This window comes from Phacochoerus africanus, chromosome 1 (genome assembly GCF_016906955.1).
Source record: "Phacochoerus africanus isolate WHEZ1 chromosome 1, ROS_Pafr_v1, whole genome shotgun sequence".
Classification (NCBI taxonomy): domain Eukaryota; kingdom Metazoa; phylum Chordata; class Mammalia; order Artiodactyla; family Suidae; genus Phacochoerus; species Phacochoerus africanus.
Window position 1 is genome coordinate 116870662 of NC_062544.1, and position 27952 is coordinate 116898613.

Sequence of the window (27952 nt, forward strand, 5' to 3'; positions counted from 1 at the left end):
CCCCACACATCCTGAAGCATTTACAGATAAGAAACAGCTAATTTGGGACTATCTTCCTTATTAATCTTTAATTACTCATTATAGAAGTATCAGAAATTTGCATAATAAGAAGAGCTAACTAATTACATTGTGAATCCTTTATCAGTAAGGATTTATTGTTCTGTTAACAAAACCAATCGATTGAAATAATCTCTGTAAGTTCATTAAGATATACAAACAGTGTCAACTCAATTATGAAGAGAGGGTGATTAAGATAATTAAAAGTAGACATGCCAGTTATTATAGCACAGTTAAGGAAAAAATTATTTTTTTTACCCCGAATTGACCCCTTATATAAAGAAACCCATTAGAGGGCCCATTAACCCTCACTGTACATCTGTTTGTTAATTTTCAACATAAATGATCACCTTCAAGGTTATTTACATAATTATTTCAACAACTGGAAAGATAGTCTGAACTTTTTTATTTGAAGCCTCTATAGTAAAATCACGAACTCTATTCCCTTAATGGGTAAGGGTGATGGATCAAATATGTTTGTGCATTTATATTAAAAGCTTGAGTTTGTAAATGGAACCACTAATTAGCACTAATCTTACACATTGATTGCTTTTAGTATAGGCAACATATGTAAAAATTTTATCTTTTTTTTTTTTTTTTTAGGGCCACATCCATGGCATATGGAGGTTCCCAAACTAGAGTCAAACTGGAGCTGTCACCACTGGTCTACGCCATGGCCACAGCAATGCAGGATCTGAGCCATGTCTGCGACCTGCACTACAGCTCAGGGCAGTGCCGGATCCTTAACCCACTGAGCGAGGCCAGGGATCGGAACCTGAGACTTCATAGATTCTAGTCAGATTCATTTCCACAGAGCCATGTTGGGAACTCCTTAAAAATTTTAAACAATTTGAAATGTCCCCATTTCCTTTTCATTTGGCATATATTCTTCTAAATTTTTCTCTATGTATGTGCACATCTATTTTTCCCACAAATACATAACCTTGTTTTACAGTGTATTTAACAATTTGCTTCTATACTTGTATCAAGTATATCTGAAGAACAGAACATTCCATCCTTTATAGTTAGCATTAATTTTTTAACCAGTCCCACTTTGCTGGACGTTAAACTGTTACTAAACTAATCCTTTCTTCTTTTGCGGGTGCCAGTCGGAGCTGCAGGGGTCCAATCGGAGCTGTAGCTGCCAGGGTATGCCACAACCACAGCAACGCCAGATCCAAGCCACGTCTGTGACCTACACCACAGCTCATGGCAATGCCGGATCCTTGACCCACTGAGGGAGGCCAGGGATGGAACCTGCAACCTCATGGTTCTAGTTGGATTCATTTCCACTGAGCCATGATGGGAACTCCTAAACTAATCTTTTCTACTCAGGAGTGCTACAGTGAATGGAGCTGGGCATATATTTTTGCACAGTTGCTTCTATTCAATAAAATCTAGAAGTGAAGCTACACCAAAGGAGGTTATGCACAGAATACCCACTAAGTAGGTAGGGTATAATGTTTACATGCTTATAAACTGTATTAGTCAGCTCCATCTGCCATAACCAAATGCCATACACTAGGTGGCATAAACAACAGAGCTATTTTCTCCCAGTTCTAGAGGCTGGAAAGTCCAAGATGAAGATCTGGCAGAGCTTGGTTTCTGGTGAGGATTCTCTTCCTCCCTTGCATACCTCCTCTTCTCCTTGTGCTCACGCAGAGAGAACGAGAAAGAGAGCAAGCTCTGGCATGTCTCATTTTATCAGGGCACAATTCCGTCATGAGAGCCTTACTTTTGTGACCTCATCTAACCCTAATTACCTCCCAAAGTCCCCATCTCCAAATAGCACCAGAGTTGGGGATTAAAAGCTTCAACATATGAATTCATGGCGGGGATGGGCACAGACATTCATTCCAAAACACCAGTATTTTGATGGCCCTAAACAGTAGACTTGGCAAATCTTCATTTGCTTTCCTTTGAATTGTCTCTTCAGGTGTGTTTAGCAGTTTTGCCTTGCCAAATTGTGTTGGTTTTTTCACCTCTATCTCCTTTTCCTATTTCCACAGTGGCATCGTTGCTTTAGTAATATGGTGTCCATTTTTCTTCCATCTGTTTAAAGTGGTCACTTGCCTCTTTCTAGGAGGGGACCCCACTGCATTCTCTTGTAAGTGCAAGGGGGCTGGTATATTTGAAAATGCCTCCATAATGCCCTGCAAATCCGTTTGAGTGCATTGTTCTTGTTGGCTAGATTCCGTTTATGGAAGAAGATGTTATCATTTCACCCTTCATTACACTGTCAGCTTTCTCTCGCTTGCTGAGTACATGTTTGAGGAGACATTTCAGTGTTTTTAGAGAGAAAGTAAAGAAATACAATCTTTATTTTTAATGCTCTAAGCCCTCATGCTCTGTAGGTTTTTCATTTGTACAAAGCTAATTCATGATTGCCTTTTGATTTTTCAGTACCGTAATGGGGAAGGGGAGAAGGAGATTTAAAGAGTGGAGAAGGCTTTCCTTGCCCAGTCCAGTCATTTTTGCATGTTTGCATGGTTGTATTAAGTTCATTGCTAAGCACATCTTATGTTATACTGAAAACCTTCCAATTCAAATCTTTCCAGAGAATAAACTGGAAAAGGTAATATTAAAAATTGTTTTAATTTTCCTGGGCAGGGTATTGCAAAATCTTAGTCCGATGAACTAAATGATTGAATTATGAAAGAATAGTTGAAATATGAGAGTGGTTATGTGCAGTTTAAGTTAAAAATTTAAGGTCAAACCACTGATGCATGAAGAGAGATGTCTCTGACAAGAGAAAAGCCATATTCTTCTGATTCACTTTGAAATCTAACTCCAAGCCATGCATTAAATTAACAATATTATCATAAAAATGAGGGTGCTAATTCTGTTCCAGGTTGAAATTTGAAAGATGATTTTTACAGAAGCCTAAGCCATACTTTAAATGAACACAGTATTAACTGGGCTGATATTATTGAAATCAGTTTAAATGCCTCTGTACCCCCTGTTCATGCAGAGTTAAATAAAAAAGAGCATCATTTTGTTAGTTCATCCCAGAACTTTCTGGGGCCCTGGTTTTAATTTGTAGAATTTTCTTTAGAATTGTTTCTCCAATGCTTTGGCTGCTATGGATTTGCTTTTTAAAGTAATCGATTCCGTATTAAAAGTATGAGGATGGTATTTTCTTTCGGTGCTCATTTGTTCTGTGCTGGTAATTATGTCCAGTTGTGTTTCAAATTACACAAGAAGCTTTTGTAATGCAAAAGATCCTTGGGATGCATTGTGTTGGTGAAAATATTGTGGGTTCATCTGCTTAATTATATAATCCCTGCACATTTTCATTCAAAAAGTTATTTAATCAAAAGTGCACCAATAAAACCATAAAAATATTTAATAGAATTCCAGCAATTCTACATCAGTTTCTTGCATTGTATAAGCATGCCACCATTTTTGTTCTATGGGATTTTTTTTTTTCTGTGTGCGTGGAACTTTGGATTCTCTAAAATGTATGCATTTACTTTCTTTACTTTTTTGTTTATTTGTTTTTTGAAGAGAGTAGAGATTCTCATTCTATTATTTTTTTTGTCTTTATGTCCACTTTTTTTTTTCCTCTCAGCTTTGTTCCTCATCTTTTCCATAAGTAATCTTTATAGTTTTACCTTTCCTTTCTTTGTTCTGGTTATTTATTCATTCAACAAATACTGTTGAGCAGTAAGAGTTAAGTACTGGGGCTGCATTTGTAAGTAAGGTTGTCTTCCTGCATGGACTTTGAGATTGTGTAAGTGTGAGTGTTGTATGGGGGCAGTTGAGCAGGTGCTCACAGTCAAGTGTGGACAGAGAAGTCTCAGAGAGGGGCAGCAGGGGAGGCCGAGAGAGAGCAGAGCTTGGGCAGTGCAGCCAACCAGGGACTCAGTGATGGTTTCTTGGAAGAAGCAATGATTAAGTGAACACTTTAAGATAGGAAGCCAGGCATTTGCAATGAGACAGGGCAGGAAAAAAGGAGAATAAACAATTGAGGAGGAAGGTGATATTTTCAGGTTATAATAAGTCTTCTCTCACCCCCAGGAAGTACAGGCCTAGTTAGGCTGTCCAAAAGGAGCTCAATGTCTGTCTGGGCATACTGGAGTGGGGGTGAGAGTGGGAGGCAGAGAGAATGGATGGGTGAGAATGGTAGGGAAAAGAATGGGACTGGATTGAAAAGGTCAGTTCAGATCAAGCAAGTCTTGTCAGCTATGCAGAGGAACTGGGATGTCCCTTGGGGGCAATGGAAGAAATGGAGAGTGTCTCAGCTACAGGGTGATGTGTCCACATGTTCCCTAAAGTCTCTTCCTTCTTCATGAGGTCTTCCTTCGTTCTCTTTTATAGGCAGCTGATGATCTCCTTCTGCTAGGCTTGAAAGCTGCAGTTGCTTTCATTGATCAAGTCTGGTTTCCAACATTAAGCAGGGTTTAGAATCTGAAAATCATACAGAGCCTATAGTCAGCTGTCCTCTGCTGTTCATTCTCTGGGCTGAGATTTACATGAGCCAACATGTGGCATGATTCTATACCAGTACCAAAATGTGAATCATGATTGGCGAGCCCAGCCCATTTGTTCTTTTTTATTCCTTTTTTTTTTTTCTTTTCTTTTTTGGCTGCAACTGTGACCTATGGAAGTTCCTGGGCCAGGGATCATATCCTGAGCCACAGATGCCACCTATGCCATAGCTGTGGCAATGTCAGATCCTTAACCCACTCCGCTGAAGGAGGAACTCCTGTGCTTTTAGATCCTTCTTCCAAAACTTCTAGCTAGTCATTGAATGAAACTTAAAACTTGCCTTTCCTATTTCGGCTATCATTAAAATTCCCATTGAGTATTTTGCTATGACTTTAAGATGCTAGATGTTGGGAGTGCTTCGAGAGATTGGGCAAAGGGAAGGAAAAGGCAGATGGTGGTATGTCCCTTGCTGTCAGACTGTAGAGTTTGGGGGTTGGCCTGAAGAGAGTGGGATATAGCCTCACGTGTGGAAATGAAGGGTTTTTCTTGAGCCTTTTTTTTTTTTTTGGATAGACCATTGCAACATCACAGATAAGGCTGTTTTATCATGAAAGGAAAATTAGACATTATCTTCAGACATGAGCATAGTCTTTTGCTAAAAAAAGTAAGAAAAGTGGTCCATGATCACTCCATAGTGATAATCATGTGCACATTTTGCTGGTGTTTGATGTCCCTGGCACATAGTACATGCTTAGTTAAGCAAAGTGAGGAAAGAAAGGAACAAAGGGTTTCTTGGCAGCTGCCTTCCCAGCAGGGGATTTGGCAATAGGCTGGCTGCAATGTCTTGGCTCCTGGTCTGCCACAGACCCAGGTTACTGGGAGAATTCAGAGTGTGGCACAGGGTAGGGCAGAGTGCAGCCAGGCAGTGTTGGGGATTCTGTCTTGGATATTTAGAGAGTCATATGTGCCTATTAGAGCAATAGTTCTCTCCAACAAATGCAGTATGTGTAGCAGATGAGCCCTGTTCCCAAGAGTGGGTCACTGTCATCACCCCACCACTTACTAGCAAGTACCACCTACTTAGCACCATCTACCTAGCAAGTACCAGATCTGGTGGCCACCATCACTCTTCCTCTCTGTGTAGCAAACATCACTCTCGCATACATATTTTCTTTCTTTCTTGTGCATGTGCATCCAGACACTTGCTTTCTCTTTCTTATATGGGGGGTTCTGTGTTGACTCTTTACTGCGTCATCTCATTTCATCCTCACAGTGAGTTCATGAGATGCAGCTACAGTCTCCATTCCTCCAACATGAATGCTGAAGCTAAAAGAGTGGAAATTCCTTGGCCAAGGTCATCCAGCTAGTGTGTATAAGAGCCAGGATTTGAACCTACTCTGTCTGCTACAGTCCCTTCAGCTCTGTTGTTCTATCTCTGTGTGCCTCAGAGGAGGCATGTCAGCCAGGCAAGAGAAAGAGAGGGAACTGAGAGTGACCAAAGCCTGGAGTCTATGTGGCAGTTCCTAAACTCTTTAAGGGGTGAAAATTCTTTGCCCATCTCCTCACTATGTGGTTCGTATGCTGGCTTCACTATCCTTAGGGCAGTCTAGGCCCTCTTCTCTCCTGCTGAGAGACTCTTCCCATTTCGCAGAAACTCCCAGGAAGGACTGAACTGTTTGGGGAAGAGTAGGGAGTGGGTGAGTGCCTCCCTGGGGTTCACTCCTGGTAGTGGGAGGGAGCAAGAGCAAATGGCAGGAAAACATTACATCTGGTGTGATGATGTACATTGCAGTCACCGTTACTATTTTCTACCCTTGATAGCTGATTGTTTACCTAGGGATGGAGAGCTGAAGGAGCCCATTGTATTTTAGGATTGGAGGTGACCAGATCTTCTCAGTTGTTAGTTGACTTGGCCATCTCACATCACTGTTTCACAAAGTAGAAATCTAAGGGACATCCTTAAAATGCAGAAATTAAAAGGTTTCCAAATGGAGAGCTGCTGGGAGCCTGGGAGCAATTTCACATGTAGGGTGCCCTTGGTGACCCCCTGGGGAGGAGTGCTGGGTAGCGTGGTGAGCTTACACAGCCCATGGGCCTCATTGGCACAGTTGCCTGGTGTGCAACATTCCCTCACACAGACAGCTGAGCCCTGCCCCTTTGATGACACAGACCAGATTGCTCAGCATAGCTTTGTCCTGATGCAGTCGAGGGAAATTAGTTAACTGCAAGCTTGGATGATGCCACTAACAAGCTGGCGGGGGTTCGTAAGAGCAGATTCCTCCACTGTGGCCATAGCTCACACAGTGATGGTGAGCATGGTTTTGATTACTGCACATGTTCCTCTCTGATGAGAGCAAGAACTTCTTGGTCTTCTTTATTTTTAAACCCTTTCAATGCCCCACCCCCACATGTACAAACGTTTAAATTAGCAAAGCAGTTTCAGGTCTTTTGCCTGGTTGGATCCTCATGGGGGCCCCTGAAGGGGAAATAGAAGTAGATTAGCACCTTTTTATGCATAGGAATCTGGGATCAGAGAGCTTTAGTGACTTCCCCAAGGACACATAGTGAGTGTATGGCAGAGGCAGAACTTGGACCCAAATGTCCTGACTCCTCCCTCAGGCTTTACAACCTCAGGAATCAACACTGAGAACATGTATTAGGCAGAATGTAGATAGTTTTAAAATTTACCTTGAAAATGAAGTGGGAGAATTTTGGACTGCAAGTTAGAAAACAACTGAATAAAGGTTGCTTCAGTATGTAAGCATCTCATAATCGCATGGAAGAAACCTGGAGGTGGGCAGCTATGGTCTGGTACAGTGATTCAACAGTGTCATCTAGGACCCACACTGGCTCTGTCTTGCCTCTCTGTCTTCCTCGAGTCTTACTCTCCATTCTTAACCTCCTCACCTCATGGTTGCAAAATGGCTGCTGTAGTGCCACAATAACATGCCAAGAAGGAAGGAAGGCAGTGGGTATAGAAGAGTTTCCCTTTAATGTCAAGAAAAAAATTTCATTGAAACTGCACAGAAAACTACCCCTTATTTCATTAGCTGGCAATGGATATCACTAGACCATCTCTAGCTATACGACAGGCTCTGAAAGCATGTGTCCAGCAGAGGGGGACTGGATAGCTGTGACTGTGGCTTCAAGCTTTAAGAGTGGGCATATTGTCACCCTGAACCATATTAGTCAACAAGGGAGCTGGAGGAGAGGGGAAATGGCTATTTTTTCCCAGCAACTTCCAGTGTCAGTTCTATATGAACTGAAAACTTTGAAGAAGCTCTTTTTTTTTTTTTGTCTTTTTGCCTTTTTGCCTTTTCTACGGCCACTCCCGTGGCATATGGAGGTTCCCAGGCTAGGGGTCCAATTGGAGCTACAGCAGCCGGCCTACTCCAGAGCCACAGTAATGCCAGATATGAGCCTTGTCTGTGACCTACACCACAGCTCACTGCAACGCTGGATCCTTAACCCACTGAGTGAGACCAGGGATCAAACCCACAACCTCATGGTTCCTAGTTGGATTTGTTAGGCACTGAGCCATGACGGGAACTCCAAAGAAGCTCTTCTGCAGGCTGCACTGTGCAGTTACTTCCTGAATCCTGAGGTGATGTTCCATTTGTTGACCAAGAGTCACACTCCCATTTGTCAATGGCTAATTTCAGCATTCCATGAATATATTTTTTCCTCCATGCTTTGTCTAAGCTCGAAGATCATTGAGCTATAATTTTCAGATGCTTTCGTATGACTAAAAACAACAAGCAAAGGAGATAGCAAAATTTAAACTGATAGGAAACACAAGCTTGGCTGCCAGAAAGGAGAAATCATGGGCTCTGAGGTCCTGAGGTCAGTGGCTGTGAGGTCTGACTGCTTAGATTTAAATCTGCACTCTGCCCCTTATGTACTCCCTTGTGACTTGGGATAAGTCGATCATCCTCACTTTGCCTCTGTTTCCCCATCTGTAAAGGGGGAGTGATTGGAAGTACCATATGAGGTTGAGATATCCTGTGAATGAAGTCTAGTCTGTGTCTAGATAAAGGAAATACTCACTAATTGTTGTGGATATTAGTGTCATCACTACCCCTACTTTCTAGAAAACCTCCTGGCATGTGAAACCTGATGCAGCTAAGTTGCTGTTGCAAGAGCTGCTACTCTAGTCCTTTGCAGTCTCTCACTGTAGTGTGTCCAGAGAAGTTGTCCTGAGCTGATTTCTTTATTTCACCTACTCTCCTATTCCCAGTCCTCCATGGTTATCACTGCCTTCAGGTGTGAAGTTCAAACTTCTTAGCCAGACTTTGCCTGAGAGATAGTTCTGGTTCCTTCCCTCTAGAGCACTGGGCTGGGCCTTTGTTCCCTTAAGTGGAAATGCCACGACGCTCTCATTGAACACATTGTTCTCAGTTACCTACTGTGGGTCCAGCCCTGTGCCTGCCACAGGGAATACACTGAGGAACCAGACATGAACCCTAATGATGTGGACCCACATTGTGATGAGGGATCTAAGCACCAGGAAATTAGAATTTGGGAGAAGATAGGAGAGGAGACTCTCTTATGATAGGGGCTTCTTCCTAGAGTTCCTAGAGGAGGCAGGAATCAGCTGGCCCAGAGAATGAACAGGAGTTGGTTGGGAGATGCCAAAGGAGGGCTCTAAGTGGAAGGCCCAGTGGTGGGAGGCCTGAAGGAAATGATGAAGCTTCTCAGATGACCTGAAGGTAATTAGAGCTGGCCAATGCTGAGTGTATAGGAAGGGCTAATGAGTGACCCTAGAAAGGTCAACAGGGCCGTGTGTCCAGTGCCCTGTCAAGCCCTGGGAATGTTCATCTGCAGAGCAGTGGGGCTCTCTGAATGGCATCGACAAGAGGGAGTATGATTAGATGTGTGTTTTGGAAGGTCCCAGTCTAGCTATGGCACAGAGAATCATGCTTGATGGGGAAGTGAAGACAAGAACACTCGAATTTCTTCTTCCTAGTTGTGAGCTTTGGACAAAGCAAAAGGCCCTAATGTGGGTATTCCGGGGTCAAAAATAGTTAGAAGGCTGACATCCGCCTGTGTGGAAAGGTGGTGTCACTGGGCATGTGACACTGACTAATAACTGCATAGCCACCCACAGGGGAACATCAAGGCCTTTCTTTCCTCTAATCTGTCTTCATTCATGTGTCACCAGCACATGGGTCCCTTGGCTCCATGAAATCAAAGACTGGATCTGGAGACACATTGACCCAAGTCTGGGATGCTCTTTAGATCTCACCTGGACCATGCACTCTCAGCCATGCCCATGCAGTCTCCATGTTTGGAGCCACCTCTGAAGGATTATCAGTTAACTATGTGCACCCTGAACACTGCCATACACCAGCATGTGCTCAGTAAGCTTCTCCCTCAAACAAGAAAGGAATAAAATCTATCTTTGATACTTAAGCACATTTTTTACAAGAGCACTTGAGAAAGTAACTTTCTTTAAATGAATTACGCCTGTGATCATGCTCCTTTTTTATTTGCATATGTGTGTCCTTAAATTATTTAGTACCCTTCAGATGCTTAATTGCTTTCCTCTTGGTTATTTTTTCTCTTTTCAGTATAATGAGGAGCTTCACTACGTGGAACCTTGCCTGAATGGAACATTGGTGCAAGCTGACAGGACAAACAAGGAGGTAGGGCCTGCCACTGGGTGGGCGCATCAGATGTCATGGCACACCATTTCCCTCACAGTGAGCACTTAACAATAATTCTGTCCTGGTTTCTAGAAACTCATTACATGTACTGCCCTTTCACTGAGGGCCTTGGAACTGCAGTGTGTAGAACCTTTATGAAGAGGTACAGATAAAATCATGACAGTTAAATACTTATATTGAATTTAGATGCTCACTAGTTCTGAAACAATTGCATTGGTTTTCTTTTTCTCGTGTTCTAAGCACATCATGTGTTGTGCTTTTCACTCGTATTGACACCATTGAAAGAACATGGCTCTTGCTGAGATTTCAAAGAAAACTGAACCCACTTATTACATCTCTTCTTGCACTTAATACAATTGATTAAATAATTGTTGAGATACCTATTGGGGTAAATTGACTCCTGAATTAGAAGGTAAGCTTTATGAGGATAGGAATGATGTTACTTTCTGCTATAACCTTGATTTTCTGAGCACTGCCTTCTTCATAAATGTATTGCCTGGAACAAAATATTTACCTTCTAACTGGAGCATCCTGGGAAAATTCCCAGAATAGATTTCTATGAAACCCTGTTTCCTTGTGTTTACCTTTAAAGCTGTCAGCAGAAACGTGATAGCCACCATTGGTCACCCCTACAGGGCCAGGTGACAATTTAGGTTGAAAGTGTAGCTGTGGCTGCAACAACGTCACACTTCCTGGGAGTCATAGCTGCCACTACTCATGTCATTTTATTGTACCTGCCATGTGGGTACAGAATGCTGCTCCCCTGTAGAGAAGACACCCATGAGCTGGCTGAGGATAGTGGTCTCTGTGGACGCACTGTGCAAGTGCTGGGGAGAATCCCCGGCCCAAATGGGCAGGAAGTGGTATTAGTGCTAACTTAGATGCAGGTGGTAGAAGCACTTGGTTTGGGCATCTCTGAGGAAGTGAACAATGGAGGATTGGGATAAATTCATTATGACTAGGAGCCACAGTGAGAAGGAAAAATTATCAGAGTTAATATGCAAGCTTCAGTTTGAGGGGGAAGAAACACCATAACAAGCTTTGCTTTCAGGAAAGAGAAACAAGTACACTTGTTGAAAGAACAAGTGTATCTAGAGAATGCCTGTTCATAGTCATTTTTTAGGTTCAGTTAGGGAAAAAAAAAAATTTACAGCCAAATTTCTCTAGGGACCTTCCCTTTGTTTGGCTATTGCCTGGGCCTAGATTTCACCCACTTATCAATTCTGTAGCATGGGGATATCTTCCAGATCCTCAAATTGGTGTCCAGTGATGGTGCTTATAACATTAAATAGAAAAGACACTTAAAATGATCAAGGCCTTCCTTCAGATGGCTTTCCAGATGAGCAAGGGCAGTGTGATATTTGGGGATATGAAGTTTTATGAATGAAAAAATTGTTAGAGAAAGTGAACTAAGAATTTATTTGAAATTGCCTTTGAATTTATGGAGTAGTTTTTATTAAATTAATTCAGACATTTAATTCTGTCAGTATGGAATAGCCACATTTTAATTAGATACCTCCCTTTACAACTGGAAAACCCTGGAAATAACCCAACAAATAAGTATGGAAAGACTCTGCAAGGTAGAAAGAAGGTGCCTAGACTTAAAAACATGGGGTGAGTTCTCTGGGTTTCTTAGTGATTCCTATATATTCCAAATAGAGCATTCTAGAAGCTTTCCACTTGGGCCAACAGTAGGCACAGACAAAAACAAAATAGCAAGCTTCAAAGAAAAGCTTGTTTCTTCTAACCAAAGGACCAGGAAAAGGATGGCCTAACAGTAAAAATACCTATGTGTCAGTACTTTTCCTATTCCATCAAACCACCAGTGGAACAACCATTAGACCAGCCTTCCGTAGTTTCAGCAGGAATTAACAGGAAGTTGATCTTCCACCCCACCCACCCCCCACTTGGCCCTTGTGCCACACCTCAACAGAGAGATGGACTGCTAAGAAAAAAGACCAAATAGGACCCATTGTCTCATAGTACACAATCTAAGATGCCCAGGATATAATTAAAAATTCCTTGTCATGCCAAGAATGATTAAAAATCACAAAATGAATGAAAAATGACAATCAACAGAAGCTAATATTGACATGAATCAGATGTTGAAGTTATTAAATTGTTTCACCAAGCAATTAAGAATTCTCTTGAAATAAATTAAAAAATATAAAATCTGAGCAAAAAAAAATAGAAATTATATATATTAAAAAAAAGGCCAAGTAGAAATTATAGAACTGAAAAGTACAGCCACCAACATAAAAAGCTCACTGGATCAGCTCAGTTGGAGATTGGAAATGACAGCAGACAGAATTAGTAAACTTTAAGACAGAGCAACAGAAATTATCCAACCTGAACAACAAAGAGAAAATAGATTAGAACAAAATGAACAGAGTTTCAGGAACATGTGGGACAATAAAAGGTCTAGCATTTATGTCATGAAAGTGCCAGGGGATAAGAGAGTGGGACTGTATAGATATTTGAAAGATATTTTGGTTGAAAACATCCCCAAATTAGTGAAAGGCATAAATATTAATATTCAAGAGGTTTAGCAAATTCCAAATAGGATAATCCAAATAAATCCATGGTAAGACATCACAATTCACTGTAATTACAGTTAAAAAAAAAGTGATAGCAGCCAGGGAGAAAGGACCATGCTACTTAAATTACCAATTTGAGTGACAGCAGATTTCTCACATGAAATCATGGAGACCAGAAGGAAGCATTTTTAGGTACCGAAAGAAATGAACTGTTAAGCCCAGGGTTCTGTATTCAGTGAAAATATTCTTCATGAATGAAGGAGAAATAAAGGCATTATCAAATATAAGGAAACTATGAAATTTGTTGCTAGCAAACCTACCCTTAATGAGTGGTTCGAGAAGTTCTCTAAAGAAAAAGGAAATAACAGAAAAAAAAAAGCTTGAAACTTCAGAAAGGAAAGACTACTGGAATGGATAAATATTTGAATTAGTATGATTGAGTATCCTAATTCTCAGAAGATTCTTAAATTATATTTGATAGTTGAAATAAAAATTATAGCATAATCTGATGTGGTGCTCATGTTTGTTGAGGGAATTCTTAAGGCAATTATCTTTAAAAGTGTGGAAGGTAAAGGGGCCTAATTAGAAGTAAGATTTCTACATTTCACTGGAAATGGTAAATGCTAATACCAAAAGATTATGATAAAATGTTCATATTAGTACTGAGAGCAATCATTAAGAAAACAAAAGAGGAATATTTAAAAAGTAACTCACAGAAATATAGGAAAAGAGACATAGAAATGAGAAACAGAGGAATGTATGGGAAAAAGAGATATGCTGGCAGACTTAAGCCCTAAGATACACTAGTTAACTTAAATGTAAAGGGTTTAAACACACTAATTAAAAGACAGATTGGTCAAGTGGATTTAAAAAAAAAATGTTTCAGCCATATGCTGACTACAAGAAATTCACTTGAAATACAATGCCATAAGCATATTGAAAGTAAAAACATGTAAAAGGTATAATATGCAAATATTTTTAATAGAGGAGTAGCTGTATTAATATCAGGTAAAGTTATCTTCAGAGCAAAGAAAATTATCAGACAAAGAAGGACAATACATAATGATAAAAGGATCAATACTCAGAAAGAGATAGCAATTATAGATATATTTGGACCAAACTACAGAGCTTCAAAACATAAGAAGCAAAAATTTAATGAGAGTAGAAACAGAAGAACCTGTAGTTATGGTTGGGGACGTGTACACTTGCACAATCGTGAATTGACAGACTATTAAACTGAGAATCAGGAAGGATAAGAAGTGAACAACACCATCAACCAATAAGAACTAAATACCATTTGTAGAATACCCTATTCTAACAATAGCAGAATACACATTCTTTTCAAGCACCCATGAAACATTAACCAAGAGTAAACAGATCCTGGGTCATAATACAAACCTCAACAACTTGAAAAGAGTTAAAATCATACACAATATCTTTTATGATGATTACTGAAATCACCACCACTACCAGGTGGGATTAATTCCAGATATACAAGGCTGGTTTGACATCAGTATCAAATCAATCGATACAATTAATTATATCTGCAGGTTAAAGATGAAAAATCACATGATTGTGTCAGTTAACTTAGAAAAAGCATTTGATAAAATCCAATATACGTTATTGATCAAAAAAACAATCTTTCAGCAAAGTAGAAACAGATAACCTCCTTGAATTAATTGACCACATATAAAAACCTGGAGCTGGTGGAGAGAGATAAGATGGTGAACTAGAAGGCCTCAAGCTCACCTCCTATCACAAAAATACCAAAATCACAACTAGCTACTGAATACCCATCAACAAAATAGACTGGAAGCTACTGAAACAGATATCCTAAACCCAAAGACAAATAAGCCACATCAAGATGGTAGGAGGGGTGCTTTCATGATATAAGCAATCCCATACCTACCAGGTGGGTGATCCACAGGCTAGAAAATAACTATATACCAGAGGCTCTCCTAGAGGTATGAGAGTTGCAAACCTTATGTCAGTTCTCTAACTGGGGGTCTGACACTGAGAGGAGGCGCCCAGAAGTACTTGGCTTTGAAAGTCAGTAGACCTTCAGCATAGGAGCTCCACAGGATGGGGGCGGGGGGGAACAGAGACTTCACTCTTTGCAGGAGCATAAAGTGTTTCATATGCACTGGGTCCCAGGGCAAAGCAGGGACTCCATCAGAATCTGGGTCAGACCTACATGCAGGTCTTGGAGGGTCTTCTGGGAAAGGAGCAGGTGGCTGTGTCTCACTGTGGGGTACAACATTGGAGGTGGGGGGTCCCAGGTGATAATCATTGGCTTGAGCTCCCCTAGAGGCTGCTATTTAGGAAAAAATCTGGTGCCAATCATCAGGGCTGAGAAGCCCCAGGCCAAACATCAAACAGGGTGGGAACACAGCCCCAGCAAACAGGCTGCCTAAAGTCCTCCAAGGTGTATTGCCTCCTCTAATCACACCCACAGACAAAGCCCACCCACCAGAGGGATAAGACTCAGCTCTGCCTACTAGTGGGCAGGCACCCATCCCTCCCATCAGGAACCCAGCCACAAGCCCCTGCATCAACTTCACCCACAAGGGGGCAGACACCACCAGAAGCAAGAGAGGCTACAACCCTGTAACCTGCAAAAAGGAGCCACACAAAATGAAAAGGCAGAGAAATATGAGCCAGATGAAGGAATGAGACAACAGGCCAGAAAAACAGCTAAGTGAAATGGAATCTTCATGAAATAAGACTTTAGAGTAATAGTAAAGATAATCCAAGAACTTGGAAAAAAAACTGAATTCAAAGATCAATAAATTATAAGAAACATTTAACAATGAAGTAGAAGATTTCAAGATGAAACAAGAAGAAATAAACAACACAATGACCAAAATAAAAAATTCACTGGAAGGAACCAATAGCAGAATGTAGTAGGCAGAAGAACAAATAAGGGTGTTAGAAGACAGACTGGTGGAAATCACAGATGTGGAACAGAATAAAGAAAAAAGAATGAAAAAAATGAGGACAGTCTAAGAGAATGCTGGGACAACATTAAATGCACCAACATTCACGTTATAGGGATACCAGAAAGAGGAGAAAGAAAGGACTGGAGAAGAAATTTGAAGAGATAAAGGCCCAAAACTGCCCTAACATGCCTAACATGGCAAGGGAATCACTCAAATACAATAAGCACAACAGATACCTTATAGAATAAATGCAAGGGGAACACCCCAATACACATATTAATCAAACTGACAGCAATTAAAGACAGAAAATATTGAAAGCAGCTAGAGAAAAGCAACAAATAATATACAGGGGGACCCCAATACAGAGATTAGCTGATTTTTCAGCAAAATTCTCAAGGCCAGAAGGGAGTAGCACAATATATTTAAAATGATGAAAGGAAAAACCTCCAATCAAGAGTACTCTACCTAGTAAGGCTGTTATTCAGATTTGAAGGGGAAATCTATATAGCTTTTCACCCAAGCAAAAGCTAAAAGAACACAGTACCACCAAACCAGCTTTACAACAAACACTAAAGGAACTTCTCTGGGTGGAAAAGAAAAGGGCACAACTAGAAACAAGAAAATTGCAAATGAAAGGGGTCTCCAGTAAAGGCAAACACATACTAAAAGTAGGAAATCATCCACACACAAATATGATAAGAAAAGCAGTAATTGTAAGAAAAGCCAAATACAAATGCAGGATACTGGAGATGCATTTGCAATTAGGAGATCGCAACTTAAAACAATCTTGAATATGTATACACACACACACACATACACACACTCCTGTATCAAAACTTCATGGTAACCAGAAATGAAAAATCTGCAATAGATACACAAATAAGAAAAAAAGCAATCCAACACAACAATAAGATAGCCATCAAATCACAGAGAAGTGAATAAAAGAAGAGAAGGACCAACTAAAACAAGTCTGAAACAATTACCAAAACGGCAATAAGAACATATGTATCAATAATTACCTTATATGTAAATAGACATGTATACAATGGAATATTACTCAGCCATAAAAAAGAATGAAATAATGCCATTTGTAGCAACGTGAATGGACCTAGAGATTATCATACTAAGTGAAGTTTGTTAGACAATGAAAAGAAAACATGGTATTATATCTAGAACATAAAAATGATACAAATAAAATTATTTGGAGAACAGAAGTAGACACAGAGACTTTGAAAACAAACTTATGGTTACCAAAGGGGACAGAGGAAGGTGAGGGGTGTACTTGGAGTTTGGGATTGACATATGCAGACGGTGGTATATAGAATGACTGGCTGATGGGGACCTGATGTATAGCACAGGAACTCTACCCGATATTCTGTGATAGTCTATATGGAAAAATAATCTGAAAGAGAGTGGATGTGTGTATATGTATAACTGAATCACTTTGCTGTATAGCAGAAGTTATCACAACATTGTAAATCAACTATACTTAAATAAAAATTTTAAAAAGTGAAAAACAATCAAAACCCTGTAGCTAACATCAAACTTAATAGTGAAAGTTTGAAAGCTTTTCCCTTTAAGATTAAGAACAAGTAAGGATGTCCACACTGGCCACTCTTATTCAGCAGTGCTGCAAGTTCAAGCCAGGGCAGTAAATCTAGGAAAAGAAAAATTTCAGAAAGGAAGAAATTAGACTCACCCTATTTTCAGATGACATGATCGTGTACGTAGGAAATCCCAAAGAATCTACCAAAGAAAACAAACCCTCCCAAACTCCTAGAACTAATAATTGATTTCAGGAAAGTTACATATACAAGATCAACACCCCAAACCAAACAGTTCTATATAACAAAGAACACATGGAAACCAGAATTTTAAAAACAATACCATTTATACTTGCTCCAAAGAAATAAACTTAATAAGACATGTACAAACTCTGTATGCTGAAAATTATAAAATGCCCCTGAGAGAAATCAAAGAAGGCCTAAACAAATGGACTTACCATATTCATGATTGGGAATATTCAGTGTGGTAAGAATTTCAGTTCTCTTCAAGTTGATCTCTAAGTTTAGTGAGATTCCTATCAATTCTAGCAAGGTATTTGTAGAAATAGACAAGAGTTTTCTAAAATTTACATACAAAAACAGATGGCATAGAATAGCAAACAATCTTGAAAAAGAATGAAGGGGGAATATATATACTCAATGTTAGGCTTATTACATAGTTTTAGTAATCAAGACGGTGTGGTATAAATCGGTGGAAAAGAAGAACATAGAAATACACCCACACAAATATGATCACCTAATTCTTTACAAAGGATGAAATGAATCCAGGGCGACTTGCTCAGAATAAAAAATTATAGAAGTAATCATATTAAATTGCTATTTCTGTAGGTCAAAAAATTGTCTGATAGCTCACTGTTTCTTTTAGATGCTATGGCTAGTCCCTATTACTTGGGAGATTGGGAGGTGACCTCGGGTGTAACCCACTAGCCTGTGTGTTCCCAGTAGGTTGTACTGCCGATTCAATTGATATCACTATTACCATATAAATTAATTGTGCAGGAGCCTACAAGCAAATAAAATAACTAATTGATTAAAAAAAAAACAAAAAAAAAACCTGGCAGCCAGAACAATGGTCTTTCATATGCAGATTACCCCACCAGTGTGGGAAAGTAGCCCTGTGGTCTGCCCTCTAACTTCAATTATTTTTGAGGGATTAAACCTGTTACTTTTGCCAGTCATGGTTAAAATGAGCTATGAGAAATCCCTGAAGGTTATAATGCCATGTGACTTCATTTTATGCTTGTTCCCTAGGTCGGGTCCAGTTGCCAGGCCATCTAAGCATTAACTAGCAGACTGGCCGTACAGACAGAGCCTGGGGACAGTAGGGAGCTGCCAGGGTCTCTGCCTCAGCTGCCATCACTGAGCCTAGGGAGGACTATCCAAATGCCAGGCCCAGACCTTCTGCTTTGCCCACCAAGGCTTTGACACTATAAGCCAGCTGGCACAGGCCATGCATAGCCCTCAAGTTTCTGGCCAGTTAGTTGCCTGAAATACTTTAGGATCAGGGGTTGGCACTGAAGGCATTTCCCAGGAGCTGTTGTCTGACCTGGACCTTGCTAGTTTTGCATCCTCAAGCTGTATCTGATGCAGCCTGTCCCCTACCTGGAGGAGAGAGGTAAATAGCGTGCTTAGGCAGAAGACTAAAACCTAATGGAAGGAAGATCCAGCAGGCTTGTTCCCTCTAGCTTTAGCCCCATGAACTCCTTTCACACATTGTTTGTGCTCTGTTGCTAATTCAAGAGCAGTTTCTTCTCCATTAAACACATCTGATGCACAAAGCAGAGGGTATTTCCACTTGCATAGCTGCCTGTTTCTTATCCTTAGAGCAAGAAGATGTTCTTTCTATCTGTAGTACTTAAAAGATTTGCTTTAAGTCTAGCAGCTTTCTAGGGTATTTGATGCAAACTCTTGCTGGATGAAGCTGGATTGACCTCATTTAGCAGCTAGCTGGGTCTTGCAGGGGAGCATCTAGCACAAATCAGCTTGCCCTAGTTGAAACATATCTCATGATCATTCCACTAGGGAGGTCGGAAAGTCGCATGCCTGGCTTTTTCTCAAGGACTGGTTTTGGGAACTATAGACTGCTGAGTACCCAAGATAATGGGATGTGCTGTGAGGCACTGAGGGAGGTGTCTTATAAATGGGGCCTCCTGCTGTACTTGTTTTTGGCTTTCCTGCCTCACCAGCTGTATGAGCCTCCTACACCATGGCTTCACAGTGTGTACATCTAATGAGCTGTGTGTGGGAGCTGCGGGTTTTAGAGGGGGCAGTCCACTAAGTTCAGCCCTGACCTTTGCAGTCTTTCCACTCCTAGATGCTGCACTGGACCTCCTTGCCCAGAGGTTGCTTCACTTTGGTCTCATTTTCATCAATAATTGCATGTTTATCTCTCTATTATTACTTGACAATGCTTATATCATGTGCCCATTGGTATTGTGAGATTCAGAGTAGCTGACCATGACTGCTCACAATTTTCATCATGGACACATCATGTTGGATGAGACTAGTCAATCACATTTGGCTAAATGCTAAAGAATTTTGACTTAAATAACTTCTAAATTCCCATTCTGGTGATTGAGGTGATGGATGATTAAAACTTGGCATCTGGGCCTAAGAATTCCATGAATAATATTAAACAATGTGTCTATTCCTGAGCACACCAGAGATTTACTTGTTCAGAATATGTCAGCCTGGAGCCGCAGGATGTTTTTGAAAAAGTTTCCAGGTACTTCTGTTGCTGTTGGTACTTGAACCTACTATTAAACTTCATTGGGATCTAGTACCACCCCAAAACCTAGGCTCCAGTGCCCCCGTAAAAGCTAGTGATTCTCCTTGGATTTGTTTGAATGTGGAAGCTTTATGAACATGTATCTTCTGATCTCTCATCACTGTTTTCATTCCAAGCCTTGGGATCCTGATTTAAATATATGTCATTTTTGGAGTTCAAATATTAAATATATTCATAGTTTTGAGATGGCTTATACATCTCTTCATTTTTTTCTTGATGTTTGGCAATAGCTAATTTTAATAGCTAGCATGTCAAACTAATAGTTCTTAAGAGCTCTGTGTGCAGTTCCCACTCAAAGATAAAATGCTATATTCTTGTTTTAGCCTTTCAGGACACTGGTAGGTAAAACCAGGCATTGATGAACATACGTAGACGTTTATGTAGACACAAAAATCCGTGAACAGAGACAGTCTTCTAATACAAATGCCAGATTTCTGCCCCTGTGTCTACCCCAAGCCACAGCTCCCATCAGGACTGGCTAAATATTTTGCAGGGCCTCAGGCAGAATGAAAATGACGGGCTTCATATCTGAAAATTAAGAATTTCAAGATGGTGGCAGCAGATCTTTAAATCAATCACTGGGTTGTTCTAAACATGGGTTCCTGTGTGAAGCCAACCCTGAATTAGTCTCAAATTTGTTAGCTCTGAGAATAAATATTTCTTAATTTCTACCTGTTTATAAGATGGCTTCAAAAAAACACTCTCATACTAAGCAAAGTTGAGTCAGAAAGAGAAAGACAAATAGCATATGATATCACTTATATCTAGAATCTAATGTATGGTACAAATGAACCTATCTACAGAAAAGAAACAAACTCATGGACATGGAGAACAGACCTTGTGGTTGCCGAGGGGAAGGGAGTGGAGTGGACTGGGGCTTTGGGGTTAGCAGATGCAAACTATTGCATTTGGAGTAGCTAAGCAATGAGATCCTGCTTTATAGCACAGGAAACTATATCTAATCACTTGTGATGGAACATGGAGGATCATGTGAGAAAGAGAATGTATATAAATATATATATAACTGGGTCACATTGCTGTAGAGAAGAAATTGACAGAACATTGTAAATCAACTATAATAAAAATTTTTAAAAGGAGCATTTAAATAATAAAAGAGTTCTGAATTATTGTAGAAATTTTTGAGATAGGTAGACTGAGTTTTAGGGATCTGTCTTTATTTTATTTTTTTAACCAGGGTTAAATTTGTTTGTCCTTCACTTGCGATGATGTGAGAGTTTATCTGTCCACTAAAGGAGGCATCTGTTCTTTACCACTACCCCAGTAGAAGCCTCGATTGGGGTCTTTTAATCAGCTCCATAATCTGAGATTTCAAACTGGAGTTGAAGCAGTGCAGGGCTGCTGTTTAGACATTTTCGTTGTCTGACATTGACGGTTTTTGTGGGTGGTCCCCCTCTGTTTGGTGTCACTATCAACAAACGTGTAGAAAGAAGAAATAATGGCAGTTGCAGCCAAGCTTCAATCAGCTCTGCCTTAATTGGTGAGTCGGTTGCATTTGTAGCACAGGCTGAATCAAATTAGGGAGCTGGGGCTGGAAGACAGCACAGGCCTTGACATCTGCTCAGCACGGAGAATGTAGGTAGGTGGCTTCAGCGAAGAGAAAGAGGTACTGCCCTTGGCCTCCTAAACAAGGCTCCAGGATTGCTGGGTTCACCCAACTGTTAGCGGTTCTTTTCAATAATTCCTCCTATCTGCCAGGCTTTCTTGTCCCCATCTGTCCACCTTCTTCCTTTCTTTCAAGGGCCTGCCCCTCTGAGGTTTCATTGTGTGAGTCTTTCTGGCTTCCTTGAAGGCAAGGACCATCTCTTCCTCCTCTATCCTCACTTCTCCTGGCCCAGAGTCAGGCACCCACTGGGCACGTGATAGCATGTTTGTCTGTCGTGTGGAACAACCTAGTATTGCTAAAAGTGGAAAGATGGTTTCAAGACTAAGATTCCAAAATTTGGAATTCTTCCTCAAATATGGATATGCTAGGAAGAGGGGCTGCATCTGGAGCAGTGGTGCTTTGTGTAATGATGCTCTTGCATTTACAAAAAAAAAAAAAAAAGAGGGAGTTCCTATAGTGGCTCAGTGGTTAACGAATCCGACCAGGAACCATGAGGTTGTGGGTTCAATCCCTGGCCTTGCTCAGTGGGTTGGGGATTCTGGCGTTGCTGTGAGCTGTGGTGTAAGTCGCAGGTGTGGCTTGGATCTGGTGTTGCTGTGGCTCTGGCATAGGCTGGCAGCTATAGCTCTGATTGGACCCCTAGCCTGGGAATCTCCACAAGAGCGGCCCTCGAAAAGGCAAAAAAAAAAAAGACTAAATAAACAATAAACATATTGTTAACATTTATTATACAAAATAATAGTATGGTTAAGCAAAAGGAAGAAAAGTTTGAAAGTTACATGTTGTCTTATCGCAAAGAACCAACTATAATACTATTGTATTTATTCTGAAGGCCATAATATCAGATGCATGTGCTTTCACAAAGAGGTAGATTGTGATTTTCTGGCTGTGGCACAGGAGGTTAAGGATCTGGCATCATCTCTGTGGCAGCTTCGGTCACTGCTGAGGTGCAGATTTGATCCCTGGCCCAGCTCAGTGGATTAAAGAATCCAGTGTTGCTACAGCTGTGACATAGGTTGCAGCTGTGGCTTGGATTTGATCCCTGACCTGGGAACTTCCACATGCCACACGTGTGGCCAAAAAAAAAGGTAGATTGTAACTTCTTTCATTGTTTTTTTTTTTTTTAAATTAATAGAAAGTTGCAATAACCCTTCTGGTCCCTGAAATATTCTTCTACAATAATTTAGATGGATACAGAGCACTTCAACCTTTTTATGGTTGAACATAAAATTTTCTGTCCTTTTTTTTTGCCTTTACAAACAATGCTGTGATGAGTATCTGTGTATAAATATTTGAGTATTTGCTTAATTTCCTATAATTAATTCATAGAATTTAATTGGGTCAAATTATATTTAACTTTTGCGTGCATGTAAGGCTTTTATATATATTTTAGTTTGTTCGTTGATTCAACAAGTATTTGAGTACCTGCCTTGGGCTAGGCACCATTAAGGTGTTGAGGCCATAATGTGAGCAAGATAGATGAAGTCCCTTCTCTCATGGAGATGCTAACTATAAATACATGTGTCTTCATAGCTGAGGCTTCCACAGATCTTGGCACTGTGTTTGCAGTGAATTGGAGCTTGACTTCTGTCTGCTCTCTTATACTGCAGCTGATGAAAGCCTCCTTCCTTTAAGAAGCACACTTGAATCAAATCAAGGTTTTTATAAAGTTTATGGTGACCTTGGACCTTCAGAAATGTGAGAAAGATGTGAAGAGTGAGGCCTGCCTGTTTACACACACAGAATCTCACCAGGCGGGACACATAGCAGTCACTTGTATCCAAGGAGCCTTTGGACTGTAGCTTTCCTCAGTCTCTGGAAGTTCTCAGAGTGGACTCCCTCTGAGGGCTTACACGATAGATGATGAACGGATAAGATGAGCCAGGGACTCATCCTGGACTCCTCCTTGCCCCACTATGCACTGCTTCCATGGAGGTGCTGGTTCCATTTTAGGTATCTCCCAATTGCAGAGAATTACCAGTTCTGGGCTCATCAGCATCATCTCACACAGGATAGTTAGTGCATTTGCCATGGAAATGAGGTTGTAGTTCAACTCACTACCTGGTATGAATTAATACTCATTGTTCACATCCAGAAGATCTATCTTGTCTCTAATTTGGCACTAGCATTCAGCAGCTGCTACCTTCAGACACTTCAATTTGTAATAGACAATGATAAGGAGAAATGAACGGGGACTGACTCAGACACGGTTCTATCAGGTCTGTACTTTTTCCCCGAAATTGCAAACATCTGGACCTGCCTCTTTATTACCCGCTTTCTTGGGCCATATGTTTTTTTCATGTTTGAGAAACACCATGTCATGGTCTGCATTCCCCACTGAAATTTAATGACAATCTGATTCACTTTGAGGTAGCAGCGTCACAAGATGTGTTTAAGTGCTTCTCTCTGTAGTATCTAGAGAGGGGAACGCATGTAGTGAGGAGATAAGAAAAAACAGTAGCTTTCCCCAGGGAAAAATAACCATATGCTCTCAAAGAGGCAGAGAAAAGGGTTTCTAGAAAATAGGTGGTCCAGTGGGAAGGATTTGAGGCCTATAAGAAAGAGCATGTCCAAGACAGAAGAGAATACCCAAATGTTTATTGCATGCTTTCTATGCACTGGCCTGGATCTGAGCACTCAGGCCGTAGGTCCCTGATGTATATACCCAATAGATGGTGTAAAATTCAGATGGGATTTCTCAGACTCCACTGGAGCCTGGAGGATCATCCCAGGGTCTAGTATCTCAGGTTGAAAGACAGGTGGGGAGACCCTCTTGGAATTGCAGCTCATTGCTGTTTGGTACCATTGAGATATGTTAAAGTGTATTTGGAAATTTCCATGAGGAGTTTGAATCAGAATGAAACAGAATGATCACTGAGACACTGCTCCTCTATTTAGGCTGATTTTATAATGATGTGAGCAGTTTCCCTATTTTAGGAGAAGGCCAGTGGTACCATGTCTGTTATTGGGAGAGCTGAAGATTGGAGAGCTTCCACAGGGCAGTCTTAGCTTTAGCTCCTTAGTTTTAGCTTGTCACCTGACAGCCACAATACAAAGTAACCTAACAAAACCAAGCATGTTTGAACACCTGCCGTCTATCAGAATTCTGCACTCCCTGGGCACTGCCAATGCCAGAAGTGACCCAGGCAGTCAGAAACAAGTACTCGTACGCTTCCCATATCTCCTTTGCTTTCATGCATAATCTCATCAAAAAACACAGATTCAACAGTGAAATTATTAAGAATTGCAGGACAGTGACAGTAAAGCATTAAATCAAGCACAGGCCCTTTGAGCATGGGGCTCTATGTGGCTGCATGTGTCATGTGCCCATGAAACCAGTCCTGCATGAGATCCCTAGGGCTCTGTATGCTGCACCTTGTCAGGGATGTCAAGAGTTATACCCTGTGTTTGGGGAGGGCCCGGGTTGCATGTGGGTTTAGACATGGGGCTCTGTACTTTGAAACCCACCTTTATCATACTTGCTCTGCCATCGTAGACAAATATTTCACCATTCTAAGCCTCCATTTTCCTATACATAAAATAGGAACCTAATAGTACTTTTTAGGGGTGTTTAGGGGGATCAAGTGAGGTTATGGATGAAAAGTACCCAGTGCACAGCATACAGTTGTCATCCCATCAGCGCTGGCTACTGTTGGAGGAATCGCGTAAGGCAGTTTCTGAAAGCCTTCACATGGCTGCAGCACCTCTTGTCTCTATGTAATGAGCACAAAATTCAGGTCTGCTGAACTCAAGTGACCTGGATGGCATTACTGATAGGTTGCTGTTAGCCTTTTCCCCAAGTAGCCCAGCCAGGACCCCTGGCTCTCAAGGGCTCTGTAGATGGGGGATTTTTTTTTTGTCTCCTGATATCCACTTTTTATATTCATCCCCTGCTTTTAATTGGGAGGACACAAACATTCATTGTAATTACATAGACAAAAAATATGATTGGTATTATTACAGAGAGAGTTATCAGTATTGATTTAACTAAATCAAATGCTGGTGGAGGAAAAGGGTTATTTCGCCAGGACTCTCTGCTGGCCTGGATGTTGTGACTGTTTTATGAAGATAAGCGGCCTCACTGTGCCTGCTGGCATCCAGGCACAGGCGGCCATGGCACTCGTGCTGGTTCATCTCCCCGGGCGTTAAGCTGCACTAATTGCTTTGGAAGCGAGGCCTTCTCCCAGGCGGCAGCATATGCTGCATGAGCGCCTGAAGCAAAGATAAAAAGCCACCCTCCTCCTCCTTTATTGAAGTTTAATAATAAAATGGAACTGTCACCATTCCCAATAAATTGTTTATTTTAATTTAGAAAAATAATGGAAACTGGCCACCTTCTGGCACATAGTTGTGGAAGAATGTTTTCCTGGCTTGGCCAATTTTGAACCTCCTAGCCTTTGGTAGCTTGCTCTGGAAGACATTCAGGCATTGGTGTCAGTAAAATCAACCATGTCTCTCTCTCTATTTAATAAAACCTGGTCCATAAAGGGTGAGCTAAGTCATTTTTCAAGGTGGATTAGATAGTAAAGTTGCAAACCAGGAAGTTGGCATGCGTGTTTTAGGTATAAAGTTTTGAAGGATTTTTTTTTCCCAAATACTTCTTTTAGAAAATATGAAATTAAAATAGTCTCCCATGTTTTTGTTGTCACAGTTCTTTCAGATGACTTTCTTTTTTCTTGTAATGATAGTGGGAGGTCACCTTGATACTCCTTGCATTAGGAGGGAAAAGAAGGTATAGATGAAGGAATTATCTTACTGAGGCTTAATAAAGGGTAAGTGGCTGGGTGGGAATTGGAATTCAAGCCACCTGCCTGCTGCTCTGAGGCACTGATTCTCTTTTCTACTCACAACATTTCCTATCTCCATTTCATAGGGAGCAAAACTGAGGTCAAAGCTATTTGTCTCAGGGTCTCATTCATAGCTGGCGAGTGGTCTAACCAGAGCTAGAATTCAGTGTCCTGAATCCTAGTTTAGGTTTATTCTTGCAGAGTCCTGGGGGTCTGTATATCAGTTGCTAACATATATGTCTAATATGATTGCATTAAATGTAAACGTTCTTGATTCTTTCAGTTAGCAACCCTAGCTGAGAATGGAGAAAAAGAAATCTATGTTGATGAAGAGGCTGAAGGGCAGTTCAGCCAGGCCCCTTTGTTCCCTTTCAGATACTGCCCTTGGACTGCACATGGTTAGGGGTTATCTTCAACAATTTACTCTAGTCATAGTGGGTGAAAGACATGGCCGTTCCATCCAGTGTACCATGATATGAGTGTGCTGTGTATGAATTGTCTGCCTCTGTATGGCATGGACACAACCATGCAGTGCAGTGCCAGTGATTAAGAAGGGGAGGAAGAGAGAAAGATCATTGTAATGCAGGGGAATCTGTAGGGAAGTATTGTCTCAGCCAGGGTTATTATGATGGGTGTGGTCATCAAGGTCCTTTCGACTGAGTGGCCTAAATACAGCTAAATACAGCTAAATTTGGTCAGGCAAAGAAACACCTTTATTGGCTCCCTTCCTGGAAAAACCTAAGCTTGGCTGGATCTAGGGGCTCAAGCCATGCTGTCATAACTCTATTTTGTCCATCTCCATTGTAGGCTTTGTTCTCATTGGCTGTTACCTTTATTCAGGTGAGCTCTGCCTGTGCAGGGACTACGTGGCTGCTGATGGCACCAGGCTGCCTCCATGACCTCTCAGTAATCTCAGTGGAAAGAATTTTCTTCTCTACATTTCCAGAGCAGCCAGACTGTAGTTGATGAGATGGAATTCACAGTTTGGACAGGGCGGATCAATGGCCCACCTTTTGGTCTGGAAGGAAGGAGAGGGGAAGGAAGGAAAGAGTGAAGTTAGCTTTACCCAGTCCATATAAATTATTGGATGGTGGGGAGGAAGGAAAATTAGAAGAGGAATGGAAACTGGACAGGCCAAATCACACATAGCCCCTGAGTACAAGGTCACAGGCTTTCCTGTGACTCACCATTAGTCATGGCTTGGTGAGGAGGAAGGACTAATATAACCCTTGTAAGTCTAGGTCAGCACTGCTCAATACAACTTTATGCAGTGATGGAGATATTCTTGAATTTCACTGTCCAATGCAGTAGCCACCAGCTACACGGAGTTGTTGAGCACTTGAAATGTGGCTAGTGTGATCAAGAAACTGAATTTTAATTGTAGGTAACTTTAATTAAATTTGATACAAATAGCTACATGTAGATCACGGCTACCATAATGGACAGAGAAGGTCTTAGTGAAGGTCACAGTGAGGGAGACGGTTCCCTGGATGGCAAGACCCCACCCTCCACCCCTGGTTTGGAGGAGAGTTGGGCTCAGGGTTAAATGCAGAGCCTG

At 41.1% G+C, this 27952-nt stretch overlaps 1 protein-coding gene across 3 annotated transcripts in view; it reads left to right on the forward strand.

Moving 5' to 3' along the window:
• Positions 1-27952, forward strand: part of CACNA2D3 (calcium voltage-gated channel auxiliary subunit alpha2delta 3) — a 795368-nt gene that overhangs the window by 365708 nt on the left and 401708 nt on the right. For all 3 annotated transcript variants that reach the window (XM_047777080.1, XM_047777060.1, XM_047777070.1), the window contains exon 9: positions 10059-10133. In XM_047777080.1, the coding sequence (XP_047633036.1) occupies positions 10059-10133 (75 nt within the window). The remainder of the gene's footprint in view (positions 1-10058; positions 10134-27952) is intronic.